Consider the following 18,996-nt stretch of genomic DNA (forward strand, 5'->3'; position numbering starts at 1 on the left):
GTGTGACAAAGTGTGCCTTACAGTGAGAGTGAATGATGTTTTCCCTTTCTTTGTCTTGTTACACCAGTTTCCTTCCTTCCTATGGTAAATTGTGGGCCAGAGGTGGCGGAAATACATCAGTTATGTGGGTTCTCTGAAGCTTGACTGTGTCTCTTAATTTCGGATGAAGGGAATAAAAGGGGGGGGGGGGGGGAGGAGGAGGAGATTGTAATCACTCCTGTCGCTTTAAGGACACTTATCAAAGCCTTCTTATGCGAATAGAAAATACCACGAGCCCTTGAGCAACTGAGCAGCAAAGGGACGGACCGGAGTGGATTTAGAGGAAACTCAACATGATCTAAACTGGAATAGACCGCTTCATCGCCTCATGGAGTTTGGCTGCACACTGGATGGCTGTTTTATTCGGACGGTTCGGATCATTTGGGGGAATATTGCGCATAAGTAGCTTTCTAGACTTGGGATCCTTTTGCCCCTGAAGCGGAGAGAGGGAATATGGTTGTGAAACTCAACGCGTACGGGATTATTCACTCATCCAGCGGCCGCGATCGGAAGGCTACGTAGTTGCTCGCCAGGCGTTTTGTTTCGGACGGATAGTATCCAAAGCTCTGTATTTGACAGCCCTGGATCATGGATCGGGGTGGTGGAAAACAACAACGGGCAGCGACATGATTCCCCTGCGCTGTCTGCGGCACGCAGCGAGGTTATGCTACAACATCGCGTGTTATTATTCCGATGCAACAAAAAGTTACAAAGCGGGTATAATGCGCGGATTGTAACTATTTCGCCGTTTTGCACCTGCTTTAGCGGATACCGCGTCGACATAGCGCAGATTCGTGACAAAATAACGAGTGGATCCGCGTCGCTTCGCTCTCTCTGTCGCCCGAGTGGGATACCTGAACATTTGCTTATCGTAATGGAGACTGGGGAGGTATATACTCAAGGTCATTGAGTGTTATATGGCTGTATTTGCGTTGTTATTTACACACGCGCGCGCGCGCGGCGCTATCGTCACGTTATAGCGCAGCCTACAATTTGTCCGTCCAGTGTGTGTTACTTGTTATAACGCGGTGCGGCGGAGCGTTCAGGCGAGCAACCTACTGTGGAGTTACATTTTGTATTTTCTCTTTTGACACTGCAAGCTTTCTCGAACAACATGGATGGGAAATTGAAACCGGGTCGGAGATGCCGGACCAAGCGGGAGAGGGTGCGGAGGTTGCGGGAGGCAGGAAGCAGAGACGCCCGCAGCCCCGACCCCAACTCCTCCTGCTCCGACAGGGAGGGACACAGTCCGGGGAGGGACGCCGCCTCCCTGCCCGGTAAAAAGGCGCCGCACCCCGCGGCAACCGCCAGAGCTCCGCGTCCCCCCCGGCGGAAGAGACGGGAGTCCAGCTCGCAGGAGGAGGATATCATTGATGGATTTGCTATCGCCAGTTTCATCAGCCTGGACCGTCTGGAGGTAGGAAGGAACCGGATCGTTACCTGTTTGTTTGTTTGTTTGTTTGTGTGTGTGTCTGCAGCATTCTTCAACAGTGGAGTGGTTCTCAAAGAAGGGGTCCTTGAGCCCCCCCCCCCCCCCCCCTACTCACTCCAGCAACGTGAGGACTCGTCTAATTTGTCTCGAATTGACTTGAGATGATGCCAATTAGAGTGGATTAGGATGACTCCTCTAATCTTCTGATAGTGTAGATCAGAGATAGTCAGAGGCTCGGCCCCCCTTCAAGATATCCCTAATCAAGCCCGGGTCTGATTCTCACCACAATGTTCAAAACTAATCAAAAACAACAACCCAGAACCAATGTTCCCTCATTGGGCTACCTGCTCCATGGATTGGAACGTGTGTCTGTTTGGGAGTCCTTGACATGAAACTGTAATCACCGCAGCACACAACTCTGTTACACGACTGTTACAAGCTGAAGGTTTTGTGAATGAGATGTTCATCATCGGCAGCGTACGGTTTATTGAGGAAACTAAACCGGTGCTGCTGTGTCAGCGGCGGCTCTGGCTTCGCAAGTTGTGATTCACTGCGAGTTGTCGGTGCACTCTGGACATTTTGCTCTTTGATAAACTGCCATTTATCGGTTACAGGCTGATGCAGCGTGCGCTGATAACTGTGTTTCTGTCATTACTGTGGGGGTATGTCTGATGTCAGAGGAATGGTTTCTAGAAACAAAGGAGATTCTCCTGTGACACCCTCTTATCTCTTTTATCTCATTGTGTTCCAAATGACAAATACAACATTGCTCCCGGTGGGACACCAGGCTGACTGACAAAGCAGCGAGGCAGCAGGCCTGTGCTATTTTTCCATGGCTCATTGTGGGAATGGTAGCACGACTGTAGTTGAAACATAAATCACTAGCTTTGATAAACATAGCTAGCCCACTGAGGTCTGTATATTTTAAGATGATGACCTCATTTGAAAGCCTGTGGATCATACCACGGGCCACCTCATTTCAATGACAACCTCCCATGTGGGCTGAGCAATGGTATTAATCAGCCATGACTGACTCTTGCCTCCTACATCGTGCTTCGTCAGTCGCTTCAATACAGATTTGCAGCAAAATAACTGCATGAAATATAAACCATGCTGTCCACAGATTCACTCACTTCAGCGCCTCCCTTCTGTTAACAAGTTTGACCCGAGCGGGTCAAAGCAGATAGCGGCGGAATACGAGGTGTTCGTGTGAAGTAAGTGTGCGTGAACCGTACCGACAAAGAACTACCGTATTGTGCCCTGTGACGAATGTCAAAAGGACAACAGGCACTGTGCACACAAGTCCCGAAGATAAACGTGTGACTTGTTATGAAATGTGCATGGAATCCGTGTGTTGTTTCTCGTTCGTATTGAGTGCCGCGCGCCGCCAAGTTGTATTTGTGAGTATTTCTGCCCTTTGTGCTGCGTCGCTGCCACTTCTGACAGCTGCTGACTGTGAAAGATTTTGAGGATGTCATAGCGGCAAAGTGCTTCTCGCTGGCATCTTCTGCCGGCACGCCGGCGTGTCTCTGCTGCTGCCAATTCGGTGCCCTGCCCTATACTGACTTCGAGGAATATTCTCATGTGTGTATTTGATACATTTAAAGAGCTACTCTGTGTTTACACGTCTCACATCTGTCCCTGCATCCTGTCCTGTTTTGTTGCTGCAGAGCAGGTTGCGTTCCTAAAAAAGCTTTCTCCTTGGATGCTTCATCCTAATAAACAAGCTGCCTCTTCGGGTTTGAGAGGGAAATTAAGTGAAATAATGAATCAATTGTGGTTTTACACATTCCCGAGCAGTAATAGTTTTCTTACACGAGTGCTAAATCAATGTTGAATGAACACAGAGAAAACAGTGCTCTACACAGGAGCTGAGGATTCAAGGCTAAGCAAATGAGGCATGATACGGTTCTGTGTGAAATGATACTCGCATGCCAGCCAGCTACTTGTTGGTAATTGGTCTGATTTGCATGCAAATGGAATGTGCTTATTAAATGATGTTGGTGGATTTTGTGCAATTGCATGAGGGAATGTGCACAGGTTTTGTAAGCTTTTGCCTCCTCGACTTCCCTGTAGCTGGAGAATGTTGACTTTATACACACGTCATCCTGTTTACTGGCGACAACAACAATCACATTTCTTGGCAGCTCATGAGTTGCATTCCTGTTGTATGAAATGCAGTGTTTGTAGTGTGTAACCCACTAGAATGGTGTCATTATTGGTCATGACGCACACTTTCACCTGCTGACTGTATGCTTGAGTGAAGCTCATGACCTACGCTACCTGTGCTAATTGCTCATCAATTATGAGGAGGACACAGCGGCGGCGTTTGGCAAGTGAATAGCTCTGACCTATTGCATCATGCTCGTCGGAGCGAGTGTGTGCTTTCTCCCCCCCCCCCCCCCCCCCCCCCCCCCGGCCTCTTCCAAGCGACTGATGACCAGCACGATTGTGTTTATGTCCGGCCCTAAGGTCAGGCTACTGCAGGGCTAGACTGTCATGGTTGCCACCAAATTGGCAACCAATTCTTGGCCTTTGGTTGAATTCAGCTGCGACTACTTTTCACCGTGTATAAAATAGGGACTACAAACAGCAAATTAAGCTATGAATACATTTTTTGTTTTTGTTACATGTGTTGCATTAGTGATGTTTAAATATTGCTGATGTATGTGAGAGGGGATTCAGCTGTCACAGTCCTAGACTTCAATGCTGAAAGACCAAAAGATGAATCAGCCCAAAGGTTCAGAAAACCAAAATTTGAAACTGAGAGAACAGCTGAAGAAGCAACCAGTGACTTGCTGGAGTCACTTCTTAGAAATCTATGAAGAACAGCTGCACTACTGGTATTTTTATTTATTTATTCCAGGATTAGAGGATGGACACGTTAACCGATAACACTTCAAATATATTACTTGTATTTACTCTATCTTGTTTCTTCTAATCCCTATTTAAACCTTTTGCTTTCTAAAGCGCTTGAGGATGAACACGTTTCATAAAATCCCCGTCACCTTTGGGTGTCTGTCCTCGTCGTTTGATTGTCTGTGTCGGTCTATAACTTGTGCACAGCTGCTACTGTCTGTTGGCAAGAGCCCGAGGTTATGGGTTCCTCCAAGAAGCACGTTGGCTCTAAACAAAAATCCGTAGGTGGTTGTTGTTGATATTCCAGCTCTGCGCTGATAGGATCACGCTCCCTTGATGAAGGCTTAGGCAGTACGGTGGTCTCGGCCCTGCTCCCGCAACCTGTTTCATTACAGCTGAAAGCAATTTGCAGCCGCGGCCGCATTTGATTATGGCGTGTTTATTTGCTTCAAATCCCAAACGTCTCTCATAGGAAAGCCGCTTACTTACCTGGGCAAATTGACTGTACAAACACAGCCGTCACGGGCGCCTTATGGCGTTTAGAGAAATGTTAGGAATGATTCAGTGATGATTCAGAGAGTCAGTCAGGCAGCTATTGTGGGCTCTTGTAAGCAGAGAAAACCTTGCACGTCCAGTTTGGGTGTTTTTCATATTTCTTTCCTGCAATAAGAAATCAGATCATCAGTTACTACTCCCTTCATTCCTACATTTCTTTTGTTGTTCAAACATTTTTTAGAGTAAATGGTGGAATGATAAATACTCGAAAAAGTCGACCTCCTGAAAATGTAAGGTTTTCACCTGACAGCGGTGCTATAAAACAATTACCCGCTGGGGCTTAAACCCTCCAGAAAGTCTCCCTGTGGGTATCGAACAAGTGAGCAGATAACAAAATGACACAATTATCCATCTGTCACAGTATTAATAAGATGTTTGATTTGCTCCATTTGCTCTGCGAGTGACGTCGGGAGTGGCAAATCCCCCCCTCGTTAATCCACAATCCTTCTGTTCATCTGCTTTAACATGAATTTAGAGATTTGTTTGGGTTTTTCGTTCCGCACCACGAGTTTCTAAATTCACTGCTAATGGGGATTTAGGTTTCAGTTGATTTAGTGATATTACAACGGTGTCAAGGGCAGGAATCCGAAAGGCTGGGCATTCCGACAAAAAAGGGGGTTTCATAAATAGAAGCTCTTGATGGGATCTAGACTCCGTCTCCCGGGAAGTTTAGCTAAACATGCTTGCTCTTTTTCTTTATGGCCCTGTTTGACCCACTTGCAGTAATCATCATCTGCCGTTAGCCACTGAGCTGCTCTACCTAAGCAGTAAGGGGAAATTAAGTCTCGTGCCCTTGGGAAACTTGACATTAGTTGTTGGAGAAGCTGTGAGTTGCTGCTTCCCCTTCTCCACCCATATTTTTCCCAGCTGGTACGTGGATCAAAGCCAGACACATTCCAGTTACGAGTATGCGTCTCTCCGTTTCATCAAGTGCTAGGATAAAGGCCTCCAAGACGTCTGTTATTTCTGAGGCTTTCCCCTGAAATAGCCGCACTTGCGCCGCTACAAGTCCCATCGCATTCATTACTGGGTGTCTCGCTGCTAGCACTCAGATAGCACCATGTGTTCCTTATTAGTAGTCATTAGTACAACACTCAGGAGCAGTCCTCTGTCAAGTGGCCTGCACTTGTCAGAGCATTACTCGCCAAAGACGATGAATAAACACACTGGTACCACCTGTCGAGAAATGCAGAGCTTCAGAGCTTCAGCTAAAATTGATGCTTTGTTGAGGTTAACAGGTGAGACAAGATGTTAGGTAGTTTGTAGATCCCATCTTTTCCTTGTGGTCGGCTCAGTGCTTCTGATTGCCGGTTGGGTAACGCAGTGCAAAGCGATACTGACACTTGAAGCCTCAGCAGTCGTTGCTGGAGTAAGATGTCTTGCTTCCGTGGTGAGGCAGCAGATTTGTTGCAGGGGTTGCAGCAATCTTGCTTCGTGTTTGCTCTTTCCCCCCCGACAGTGATAGCGCTGTGCATCATATGCCGGCACTGACAAACAACTCCAGCTTTAATTAACAAGGCAACCCCCCCCGAGGCTCCGCTGCTCATTGGTTGACGCATCCCACGGAGAGAGCTTTCTTAATGCCGGTGGGACGTCCCCCAGCCCCGGCTCTCTCCAACCGCCACACACTGTAGGCGAAAGCAAGGCTGATAAATGCATGGTCACACACACACACACACACACACACACACACACACACACACACACACACACACACACACACACACACACACACACACACACACACACACACACTATAACAGGATTGAACCTCCACTGTGCATCTGTCCAAGCCATCAACCAGTGACCTAAATATATCCACCCAAGGAAGTAGTGTGTTCATGCGGATCTGAAAGCATGGCAATCACTTTGTCAGCCTCCTCTGTAACTACAAAACTAGACTTCTATTCTGAACCGGAGGATTTATGTGTCACAAAATAAACGTGGAGAAAAATGCTTCGGTTCACAGATTTCTAACAAGTCGAACAAAAAGAGGAGTTGGATGCCAGCTGAGATGTAAACACGTGTGTCAGTTTTCATTGCTGATTAATTGGCTGAAGGCTTGTTTTGTCAGACCAACGGTCCAAAATCCAAAGATATTCCATTTATTGTTGAGATGATTAAGAAAACAAGCAGATGATCATATTTGAGAAGCTGGAACGAATTCATTTTTGCTTAAAAAATGACAAACGATTAATACATAAATGGAGTATATCCTAATGTGCAAAGGCACTAGGGATCATTTATCATTTAGAATTGCCAGTGCCAAATGTTGCTAGTTACGATTAAATTCAGGAAAAACACCACAAGTGAGTGAAAATAGACGAGCTTCATTTCCTTTGTCCTTTGACACTTGATCGACAATCGGTGGCGGTAACGGCACGCGAAGAAGACTGATGCTGATGTTGATGTTAACCATGTAGGATTTTCAATGTTAAATAAACACGCTTTGAGGAAGCATTTTTTTAGACTTCAAGGGTAAACACTACTTTTGTCTGTTTACAAGAAAGCTCCCCAGTACCTTTTAAACATCCCTGAGCTAAGATGATCCCAGTGAAATGACTGCAAAGTAAGAGATGAGGCCCTTAAATGACAACTAAATAGAAAATAGTTGTCTTCCTGCTTGAACTGCTAAAAGCTCCACTACTGTCTAAAGTTGGTGAAATTGTGAGTTAAATCAGGAACTGAGTACAAATCTACAAAATGAGTTTGCATGATGCCACCTTTTGGTACTTGACAGTTTTCAAAGTGAGTGGTACAGACACATTTCAGTCAGTAACAAAAAAAAGAAAATACTGAAATGGCACCAGGCAGAAAAGAGATGTATCTGTATTTGCTTCATTTCCAGCCAGCATTTCTGCATGCCGGCCCTGAAGGGTCCTCTTTAGAAACGCTGTCAGTTGTCTATTTTGAGGTATCCCTCCAGCGTCTGAATTCACCAGCGCCACAAAAACCTCAGAATAAGAGCCTCTTTGTTTTCAGGTGCAATGACGCATGAGGATTTCCTAAAATGTGCAGACAGTTACAACATCGCCGACACATATTAAGTGGCAGATAAAAAGCATGTTTTGTAGCTTGTTGCAGGCATATGTATCCATTTCCTGCTTGTCGTCCCGAAGCCGTCTTCCATCTTCCTGTCTCTGTGTTTTCACTGCGGTGAATGACAGGATGTAATTATGCTGTGATTAAGATGCTGTCTCGGAGCTTGCGATGGATTAGGAGCTGCACTGTGAGAAGGTTCCCCGGTAATTATCCTCATCTGATTTGTCCCCCCCCTTTTTCCCTTTCATAACCCCTCTCCGTTCTCTCGACTGCTTGATTAATTCATGTTACGAAACAATGTGAACAAAAGATATTTCATTTGAGCGGCTTGAGAAAAAGAAATTATCTGGCGATAACTTCATAATAATCGTATTTTGTCATTCAGCTGAGGTATTTTCCAGCCCTGTGATTTTGGTTAATATGTAATAGTGCACTTGGCCACAGGACCTCTGTATGAATGACTAACAGACGCGGGCTGTGAAGGATTTCCAACAAAAAATAATGAAAGCTAAATAGAGAGGGCACTCTTTAAGTGGCTCATTAAGTAATCGCTGTTTTCCTTTTCAGCCGTGTCCTTCACTGACGTACAGCAGACAGAGAGCTCTGAAAGCCTGGCTTGCTTCAAACTTCACTTCACTTGAGTACCTTTTCAACGTTCTGCTCTCATGAGAGTGCAGGTCTGCTGACTTGGAGTGTGTTCGGTGAAAAGTAATCACAATTGCAACAATTGTAACCTGCAAAAACCAAGGTGAACACAATAAAGTGGTTTTGCTTGGCCACGCTACAGATATTACGTTTAGGAAGTATTTTGGAGACGCTTGCAGTTTTTGGTTTGTCACTAGCAATCAGTGTCTTAGACATTAAAGGGCAAGCCAGCCCACATCCCGTTGTCGCAATGAAAAACATTAAATGGCCCGTCACTACGACCTCCCTGCACCCAATTGTCTTCATAAAATAAAAGGTTATCGGTGCTGTCAGCAGGTTTCTCATTTTCAGATTGTATCTGCTGTGTGGACATTTATTTTGTGAGCTAACCAACCTAACAAAACAAGCTTTTGGCTGTTATCTAGTAAACGTGCATCACCAGCCAGAGTCTATACGCTTGTCTAAAGGTGTCATTGAGGAAATGCCTCTATGTATCATTTTGCTGTTTGAAAAGTTAGCGCAGATTGCATGTTGTGCTGTTCTCAACGACCAACAGAGTGAACGCTGCACACTTTATTTTCTAGTCCCGTACATTGTAGAAGGAGGAAGGAGACAATCCTCCACATGAACCCTTTAATGGGGTAAAACATGGAAGAAACCTCAGGAAGAGCAACTGAGGAGGAGGGATTCCTCACCCAGGACAGACAGAAGTACACAGTAGATGAAGACCCTAAATTATACTTTAGGTCCATCACATTCATATTTTAATTTAGTTTTATTGGATATCATAAACTGTGTGTGTAATATACAGTGCCCAACATCCTTTATTGTGTTATTTTAAGGTCATTTATTCGCAAAACACTGTTTATGCTCGACTAGAAAAGCACCAATGGAGTGGTCTCGTGTGACGTCACAGTTTAGCTGTCGGCCATGTTGGAGTACACACAAAGCCACTGGCATGCACGGCTGAGTCGCATAACCTATCGGTGGTGAACTTTTGTGCTGTCTTTGGTTGTGGCAGCAGAGCTGATAGACAAGAAATCATTCTTTCGTTTGCCAGCGGTCATTACACATCAAGGAAATGACACGAAGGAGCTATCCAAGCGACGTCGCCAGAAATGGCTGTCACGCATCTCTCGAGATATAAAGGAATGGAATTTGGCGTACACTCGAGTATGTGCGGATCACTTTATAAGTGGTCAGTGATTTTATTTGCAAATTCGTTTGTGAACAGTATTTAATAAAGGAAATATAAATTAAACTTGGACATGAGAAGGTTACCGAAGCTTCATCGGCCCGAGACAGCAGTCAGTACCAGAGACGTGTCGAGCGTGTACAACAGGCGAAACACAGAGATGCAGCCTCAGCATTGCTTGATATGAGTTTAACGTCGCATCATATATATATATATATATGTATATATATGTGTGGGGGGGGATGAAGTTAGGAGTTAGTTGAAAGTGAATTCCTACACACACGCACACAATGACGTGCACGTACAATGTAAACAAACACACGTGTCTGTTTGTGCTGAGTAAACATTGAATATTGCTAAATATCTGACCAGATCTGTAGATATTTACTCTTCCAATGACGAGATGAGAATTGTCGACGACCGTTGCTTTGACTTGTCGGACCCATCCACTGACAAACTGATTATAAGCGTCGAGCCCTTTGTAGCACTCCAACTCGTCTTTTGTGTAAGGACTGGGGGTGTTCACGAGATACGCGTAGATGTTGGCGTAGTTTACAGATGGAAGATAAGTAGGATCGGCACTGAAACCATCTGCACTCATCGTATAGGGATCCAAGTTACCAATAACCTTCAATTTGGCCAGGTAGCGAACCTTTGATGCACTATCCAGTGATTCAAAGTATGGTATTTTCGCCGCACTTCCTTGTTTACGCTCCGCCATGTAGGATCTGTATGTACTCCAACATGGCCGACCGACCTCGTAACTAAGGAGATCGTGACGTCGGTGAGACCACTCCATGAGCCCAACAATCCTGGCTCCGACACTGAACATGTCTGCCGTTTTACTGGCTCAAACTAATTTAATGAAGTCAACATGTTCCAAGGCCTTAGTATATTGTTATGCCAAGTATGACAACATACAACACTTTCAGACCTGAACAACATCTGGAAAATAGCATATTGGGACACCACTTTAAACAGCTCTGCAAGTAAGACAAGAAAGCAATACTTGCCAGTGTTCAAGCTTCTGCAACATGGTAATCTCGTAAATCATCAAAACACTGCAGATTACAAATCAGCCTCCAGTCCATGTGGTCATGTTTGTTAAGGAGGGCCTCGTTTTCAAAGGCATGACTCACGCAGTCGCGACATTGCGCGGCGTCTTGCTGCATGTTTTCTTAATAGATCACTCTTGGTGTGAAAGCAATTAGCGCTGAGAGTTGTTGACATGCTCTTCTACTACCGACACTCGCTACCAACACCAGCTCTGAGGGGAATACTCTTTATAGGCCAAGTGATGCTGACAATAGTTGCTTCAGCACTCAGCCCTCCGTCTGAAATAAGATACGCTGATATGTTGGTCGGCAATTCATTACAGCTCATTGTTTGTTGGTACGCTGATTGTATTCCACAGCATTTAGCCTTGCCTGTGTGTCTGTGCTTTTATATGTGGGCGCAGGCAAAGCCAAATAAGGACTCTTTCAGGGTTTTATTCGTGATAGCTTTGGCAGCCATGCAACAAGCTGTGGCCAAGATAATAGAGCTTAGATAAGAGGGTGGTTATGCAATGTGGAATTTCTCTCGTTCCCTTTAGCCGTTCCTGTTCCATTCGCTGCCTGGATGACATTTGGCTCTCAACTCTGGGCCGAGCTGCCACACTCAGTTTTTTGTTGTGGAAATGAAGCACCTTGTCGGCCGTCCACACGTTGCTCCGTGGGATCTGAATGTCTTTGTAGCGGGTGGAGCATATGAGGATGACTTTGTTATTGTTGACTGACATACCAGAAGTGCACAAAAACCTAGGAGGGGGGGGGGGGTGGGGGAGGAAGTTAACTACGACATCCAAAGTGCATTTCATCCAATCACTGAGCTTAGAATGTTTTGTGTGCTGCATAAATACATTCTGCCGTCTTGGATTCCTTCTCTGTTTTGGACGAAACAATTATGTCTCTGGGTTTTTATTCTCAAGTGTTTTTTCGGCACCGCTCTGATTGTGACCGGCTTCTTCTCAATAGCAACGTTGGCTGAGGATGTTGGGTACTGTGGTATTCTCAACACAACAGGGAAACAAGGCGCTCGTCAGACTTTACAACTCTTAACTCTATGTGATTGTATTGTGATATCATATTTTATGATGACTCTAACTTTTATAGTCGAATTAGAAGAAGTGGAGGCAGTTGGAGCAATGATTCACCCTTGGTTTCAGTGGAGAGTGGGTAGTGGTTGACATGCTGTTTTAGAGGCTTCTTGACTCTGCCAATATTAAATTATAGGGAAGACACTAAACAGCTCTGCAGTCTTAACTGTATTTACTTGGCAAACATACACAGTGTTGCAATTTAGGTCCCTCTATCGATCAAACCGTTGCTTCAGGAAGCAGTTTTTACACCTCAGTCTACCCACAGTTAGTATACGCTTCTGTATAAGATACCATCGGGTTTTTAACAGGCTCGACCTGTTGCCGACTCAGGCACTCATTTTATGAATCCGCCGAGCATCTATGAAAGTCAATGTTGCGGCTGTGTGCTCAGCAGAGTGAGGAGGGAGAATGTGTTTGAAATATAATGGGATATATAATAAGGCATATGTAACATAGTCACTGCAGTAAAACCTGCGAGGGCAAATAAAAAAAAAACAGAAGCTCTTGTCGCCCACAGTGAGATCGGGCTGACAGATCTGCCACAGAAAAGTATCGTCAGAGGAATGTCTCCTCTTCTCTCTCTCCCTGTCCATCTCCCCTCTTTTGTACGCTTTCCTCATATACTGTGCAGACAGCACGTACATCCGCTGACGACCCCTTCCTTCTGCAGTCCGCAGGTTGTTTACCCCGCAGATCGAAGGCGGTAAAATGCATCTGCTACCCCTTTTTGTAAACAGGCCACACGGCTCATTTCAGAGGGGCCACTTTGTCGGTGCTTCTGACACGAGGACAGGCACCTTAGAGTCCGCAGGGCTTCTTACCCAAGGCGTGGAGCGAGATCAGCATTACACACTGGCACAGGCACTGTTTTGGTGCCTGAGCATGAGGCCAGTTGTTGAGTCAATAAAGAGAACAGGCAGCATGTGAGAGCGTGGGGGGGGGGGCATAAACGGAACTTTGCCAAGCTACTGTTTGCATTCCACATCTCTCGGCTTCGTAGCGCAGCAGTTCAAATGCCGCGCTATTCATAGCCACACGGAGACTTTTAATAGTAATTAAAAAGTGGATGCTATTGGAACGAGAGGAAACCCTTTAATCACATTAATCCTAATGAGAACACTTAATGCAGGCGCCGAATGAACACGGTTGTGTTAACAACAGTGGCGGGAGTGGTGATAGCATCCTGGAATGTCTGTTCCCCTCCGTTAATCTCTGGGTAAACACGGAGTACTTGGGCCTTTTGGACTTCCAGTATATGGAATATTGACACAGAATATTGGTGATCAGCAGTTCAGACCACATGAGCTTGGACGTCTATTTTGTTTTCACTTGGAAGAGCACCGGAGTGTGTTCTGCAAATGTAAGAATGTAAACAAAGGCAAGGAATCCCGGTTTAAGCTGATGCAGATGGACATATTTTTATTGATGGGGGCACATTTCTCTGGCATATTAAACCTATGTTGTGCTTTTGGTAATAAAGAGACACCATACTTAAGTTCATTTCCATTGTGTCCATCATTATTTAACTGAAAGGATCTGGCTCAAGGATACAACAGCGTGGCCGATGCTCGCCAGGATTGAGCTCAGCCTCGGGGCTGAGGTTCAACCAGGTTCAGACGGAGGGCATTCTGTACTTGACCCCGCTGTCGAACCCTCAGCGAAGGTTTATGTTACATCTTTTGGGAGTTTGGCACATCCATCACATTACTAAACATGTGAGAGGTTGGCATGAAAATGAACAGACTTCATCATGAGAGAAATGAAACCGGCAGGCTAACTATGCCCATTTCTTTAATCAGGGATATAAGTTAATTTCCCATCGCTGTTTTAAAAGCCACTGAGTGCATTTCTCTCTTTCAATATCCTGGTTCAGCCTCACATCTGGTACCATTGTTGATTTGCTTGCAGTGATGTTGGTTGGTTACACTGACAATGCATCTTGTACATATGCAGGCACCACGCAGACCTATTCTATCGAGAAACATGGAGATGATTTAGGTGTAGTTTGAAGACGTTTCTGAAGAGACGGAGGGGAAAATATGCGGTGAACTTTGGTATTTTATGGAACTACTCTGTATAGACCCTGGCACACTTTGCTTTCCATTCCTTTGCTTAATGGACACCTGATGCTACTCCATAAACCGTACTGTACTGACTGCAACCAGACGCTAATTACTCAGCAAATGTATGCCAGTGTCTCATAAACATCTGTACATAGTTTCATTAACACTCATCTCTACCTTGTTTGCAGATGCTGATGTGTGAAAACAAATGCTTGCAGGAATCAAATCAAATATACATTGTTACTAAACAGTGTGGCTCTTTAAGGCCTCAGAATTGATATCAATGTTAGTGTAATACCAGCAAGACTGAACCCCACATCGGTCTGATGATTACATTTAGAATTTCCGCTCCTCATAGGTCACAGCAGGTAGGGAGGACAAGCCGCGTTGCCCATCTGTAGCTATGCGGGAAGTGAGCATCCACCGCTGCCCCCCAACATAGAGTCAAATGATATCCCAACACTTCTCAGCCACTTTGTTATCAGCTCTTAATGAGACACTTTGTGGAAATGAATACCTTCCCTCTCTTCCAGTCAGCCTTCCCCCCACGGCTCGCTATCAGTTCTCCAAATGTGCCAGTGGAGCGAAGTGTGCACTTAGTGCAGACACACACAGAGAGAGACACAATGAGGAAGGGAGAGACTTGGAAAGCAATGGAAAGAAAAGAGAGTACAGGGGGTTGTATTCCAGCTTCCTGCTTAATTGCTTCCTGGCACCAGAGGTAAGCTTGTGCTCAGTACATAAATCCTCCTATTTTCATTTATCGGCTCCAGGTGTTGATGAAACAATTCCCCCACTGGATAATCATATTTCCCCTTCCCGCCTGCCAAGACGCTGAGAGGGAGATAGAAGTAACCCCCCCCCCCCCCACCACCCGCGCACCCATGACACAAACTAGATGGAAAATGGTTACGCACGCTGACAGGCTACACCGAAGCGGTGGTGGGTGTCAGTGAAGGGTGGTGGCACCCAGAACAGAGCGACCAGCCTGTCGCTCGGTCAGACACCATTCTGCCAGTCAGCTAGTTAGTAAATCAGTCATTCAGTTAATGAGCCATCGATGCCATCATCATATATTCTTTGGAGAAAAAAAAAGTTTCATACATTCCTTTTTTTTGTGACTTTTGCTCCATAATTGAACCCGATCAAATGATACTAAAGTAGAAAATGAGTATTATGAACATGAAACTCTTGATTTCTGTCGACTGATGTGGCGTAACAGCCGTGATTATGACTGGCAGAGCAAGCCTAGTAGCTGCCAGTCATTTGGTAGCCGGTGGCGTTGCCTTTATCACTTCTGAAGCCTATGAATGTAACTGAGGGTCACATACCTCTAGAGGCCTCTCCAAGCCTCCATAGCTGCAGGCGGTAATGGTAAAAACCTAGGGCAGGCTCACTTGTGTCTGTGCTGTCGTTGAATAGAGATCTACTGCTTTGGATCGATGTAAAGGTACAGCGTGCCTCCCTGAAGTGCTTTATTTATGACAAAGCGCCTCCACATGCATTGCTTTGGAACATACTGCTGCACCATATTGTGTTATGATGTAACTGTTGACTTTTCGGGAAGGTTTGTCATTTTCCTCTGCCTCAGACTGTTGACAGGGAGATCTAAGTGTCGGCCAACACCTCCAACGCTGGACGGGATTCAGGGTCCTGCTCACAAGCACTTCAGCAGCGCACTACCCACTTGACACCGTGTCATGCCGAGAACGTTCATGAACTAGTCCAGTCTTTTGCACTGGTCTTGTGACCAGATCCATGACAGGAATCTGCAGCAGACAAAAGGGGCAAAGTGAGCTAATGTGTGTTTTCGGGGTCCTTCGTCAAAACAGCAGGCATTGTTTGCAGTAGAAGGCACAATGGCGTTTCTGTTCAAAACCAGCACAAGTGAAAGCTTGTCAGAGCAGAGGAAAGTGAGGGTGAAAAGACAGAGGGGGGGGGGGGGGGGGGGGGAAGCACGTGCTCACAAAAGCAACCTGTTAGAGAGCTGGCTCTGGTTATCTAACCTGCAAGGCACTGCTGTATAGTAAACCGTGTGGGCAGTTTTGGATCGTAGTGTTTTCTAGTTTCCTTTCTGGTTAACTTTTCTCACTCTTTAAACCTTCTTTAAATCTTCAATGCTCTCGATAGAAAGAGTACTCTGAAATCTATAGTTTGTGCTCATAAGACCGTTGGACCCGTGTTGACATCTTACTAAAAACTGTTGCTACGCCACTTCATGCATCGGTACTCGGTATCAGTGTTGGGACTGAACAAGTTGGATCGAAGGAAAGGGAGGTTATGGAGAACCAGGACGAAGCAGGGTATAGGCTGTCAGACCACTTCTGCAGTCAAGTGAGAGCTTGGAAACACGACTACTTTGTTCCGCAGGGAACGCCAATATCAACACAAAATCAAAGTTTCTTGCAATAGCGTCTAATCTTTCTGCTCGTGCATCCCCCGAAATGCTACACTGTGTCCCTTTAATGGACTTCGTTGAAGGTATCGTGGAAAAAGTGAAATCCCGCCTGAAACAACGTTAAAGTTGTGTGACCTGATAATATTCTGGAGGAAATATGGATGAGAGTCAGATACCACAGTGGTGATGGATACAAGTTTTTTTTGCTGCTGCACAGCATCGTTTTTAGATTTTACATTTCAAAATGAATTGCTACAGCTTAAAGATGCACAGCAGTGATTTGAATATTCTATTTTCCGTCATTGTAAATCACAGAGCATCCCAGGTATGACTAGTATGAGTAAAATGTATCATTAAAGGTATCATTTCTACTCTCCTCCAGCATAATATAACACAAATATCAGCAGGGTTTGCTGAATGTTAATAAGGGAAACAAGATAAACAGCTTTCAGCGCTCCGTCACAGCAGTTACTTCAGCTGTTTATTTGCAGGCTCTTTAGCAGTCATGCTGCTTACAGTCACAGTCCTCCGTCACTACGACAGACCTTTTTGTCTCTTGCTCTTCAGTATAAAGTCTGTCAGACAGGCTGAGTTGGTAAACCTAGCGTCAAGTTAAATGATTTCTGCTGATACAACAGTTACCACTTTCGGCCGCCCGTTAGCACGCAAAGCTGCCTCATTCGGGTTCAGTTCCAGCTGGTATGAGAAATACAAACCGCATGGCATCACACAGTATCTCTTTCTGGAAGCATACGTAACACAAGGAAAGTCTGATGCAAGCAGTGTGGCAGTTGTTGTGGTCAATATAGCGATTGAAGTTGAATCATTGTTAGAATTACCAGAGTCTGGTCAGGAATCGCTCCTATGGTGGAAATGCTGCCTGCTTTCTCTGCTGCTTGTGTTTGTGGTGGGTCTAAGATGCAGCCTGTCAAAGTTAATCAGCCCTCAACGACCGGCTAAAAACAGACATCCTGACGGCACTGTGGTTCTCACACACACACACACACACACACACAAAGGCAAACACGCTGATGCTCATGAACTGCATGTAGAAAGGGGAAAACAAACGTGTTGTGAAAGACTTTTCTTCCGCCGGCAAGTCGTTGTTGCAGGCTTGGTTTATAGTGAGCAAAACAAATATGACTTTTGTTGTAAAATTTGTATATGTGTACATAATTAATCATTATATGCCAAACTAAATGTATGTGTGTGTACAGTGCAAACGGTAATAATTTCGTTGGGGAGTTACACTAAATATATCAAAATGTGCTAAATGCCTGAAATACGTCATGCGAAGATCGAACAAGGAGAAAAGTGTACACGTGCAGAACATAGCCATTCATGGCCATCGTTAATCACACATTCACATGCACTTTAAATGGTTTTAAATCAGTTCTGGCCTCAGAGCGGGGAGGCACATTAGGTCCCCATCAGCTCCAGACTCAGACACTGTGTGCTGAGCTGCAGGTCCGCCGACAGCTGCTTGTACACACATGGCGTAGTGAACTGGCTGAGGAGTACAAGCAATAAATAACTCTATCCCGAGGCCTTGTGTTTCAGTGTGTGTGTTTGTGTATGTAATGGACCCTCTTCGTCAGGTCACCCTCAGCTTCAGAGAAACAACCATCCCCCACTCTCTTTGCGTTGCTGTTAATCAGCCTCTAATTGGTATGCAGGCCAGGCGGGGGGGGGGGGGGGGGACACTGGCAACAGCCCGCACTCGTAGGGCCATAACAGTGGATTACACCCACATAACAACACCAGCAGAGGAGCTACTACGAGCCAATGTAATATGCAGATGTAGATTCAGCAATTATGAAAACAATAATGAGAAGCATCATAACACCAGCTGTGAGTCACTCTGTGGACAACCAAACCTCTGTCAAGGCTTAATACGGTAATTATACTGTGCTTCTTTATTATCTGTCATCTGGGTTTGTTGGTCCAACATGAAGTGTAAACATGAAGCTAAAAGAACCTTAAACTGTGTGATGGTAAATCTATGTATTTCCCCCACACATTATTTTGTGGCTCTTTAAACAAATTTCATCAAAATGCAATGTCGTCTTTTTGAAAAGTGACACTCTGAAAGAACATAATTACCCCCTATTGACCCTACATGAATAATATTTATTTCCCAACTGACCATTACAATGTTCATTTTAATCCCGACGATACCATCTTGAACGCCAACATTCTTAATAAAAAAAAAAAGAAGCATGAATGCATGTATTTCACCAGAGCACAGAGCACAGAGCTTGCTACTCTGAACTCACGATGAACAGGTTGCTCAAAACAGAGCTTGTTTCTCCTTTAATAACAGAAAGGTATCATTCTCTGGGTACCACGGATGTCGACACCAGATTACACAGCACTCTGGCTGGTAGATGTAGATATATGTTACTCTGGACTAAAGTGTTGGGTCAGGTGGTACCAGTGTGTAAAAGGATGCCTCATCAGTGTCATTTGCCTTTTATCGACTTGGTCTGCTGTGTTTGATTGCATTATCACTGTGTAATTGGTTGCAACATCTTTTAATGGGAAACTGTTAATCTGAATGGAATCTCCATTGATTCCCAATTTATGATATTATAATACAGTCAGGGAGGTTAGATATTTCTATTTGAA

General features: G+C 45.1%; 1 protein-coding gene across 8 annotated transcripts in view; it reads left to right on the forward strand.

The window, feature by feature from the left end:
* The first annotated feature begins 528 nt into the window (after window positions 1-528).
* fbrsl1 (fibrosin-like 1) overlaps window positions 529-18,996 on the forward strand; it is a 247,497-nt gene continuing 229,029 nt past the window's right edge. For all 8 annotated transcript variants that reach the window (XM_079269833.1, XM_079269838.1, XM_079269834.1 and 5 more), the window contains exon 1: window positions 529-1,456. In XM_079269833.1, the coding sequence (XP_079125959.1) occupies window positions 1,154-1,456 (303 nt within the window). In that variant the 5' untranslated portion in view covers window positions 529-1,153. The remainder of the gene's footprint in view (window positions 1,457-18,996) is intronic.

The sequence above is a fragment of the Melanostigma gelatinosum genome (genome assembly GCF_949748355.1).
Source record: "Melanostigma gelatinosum genome assembly, chromosome: 6".
NCBI lineage: Eukaryota > Metazoa > Chordata > Actinopteri > Perciformes > Zoarcidae > Melanostigma > Melanostigma gelatinosum.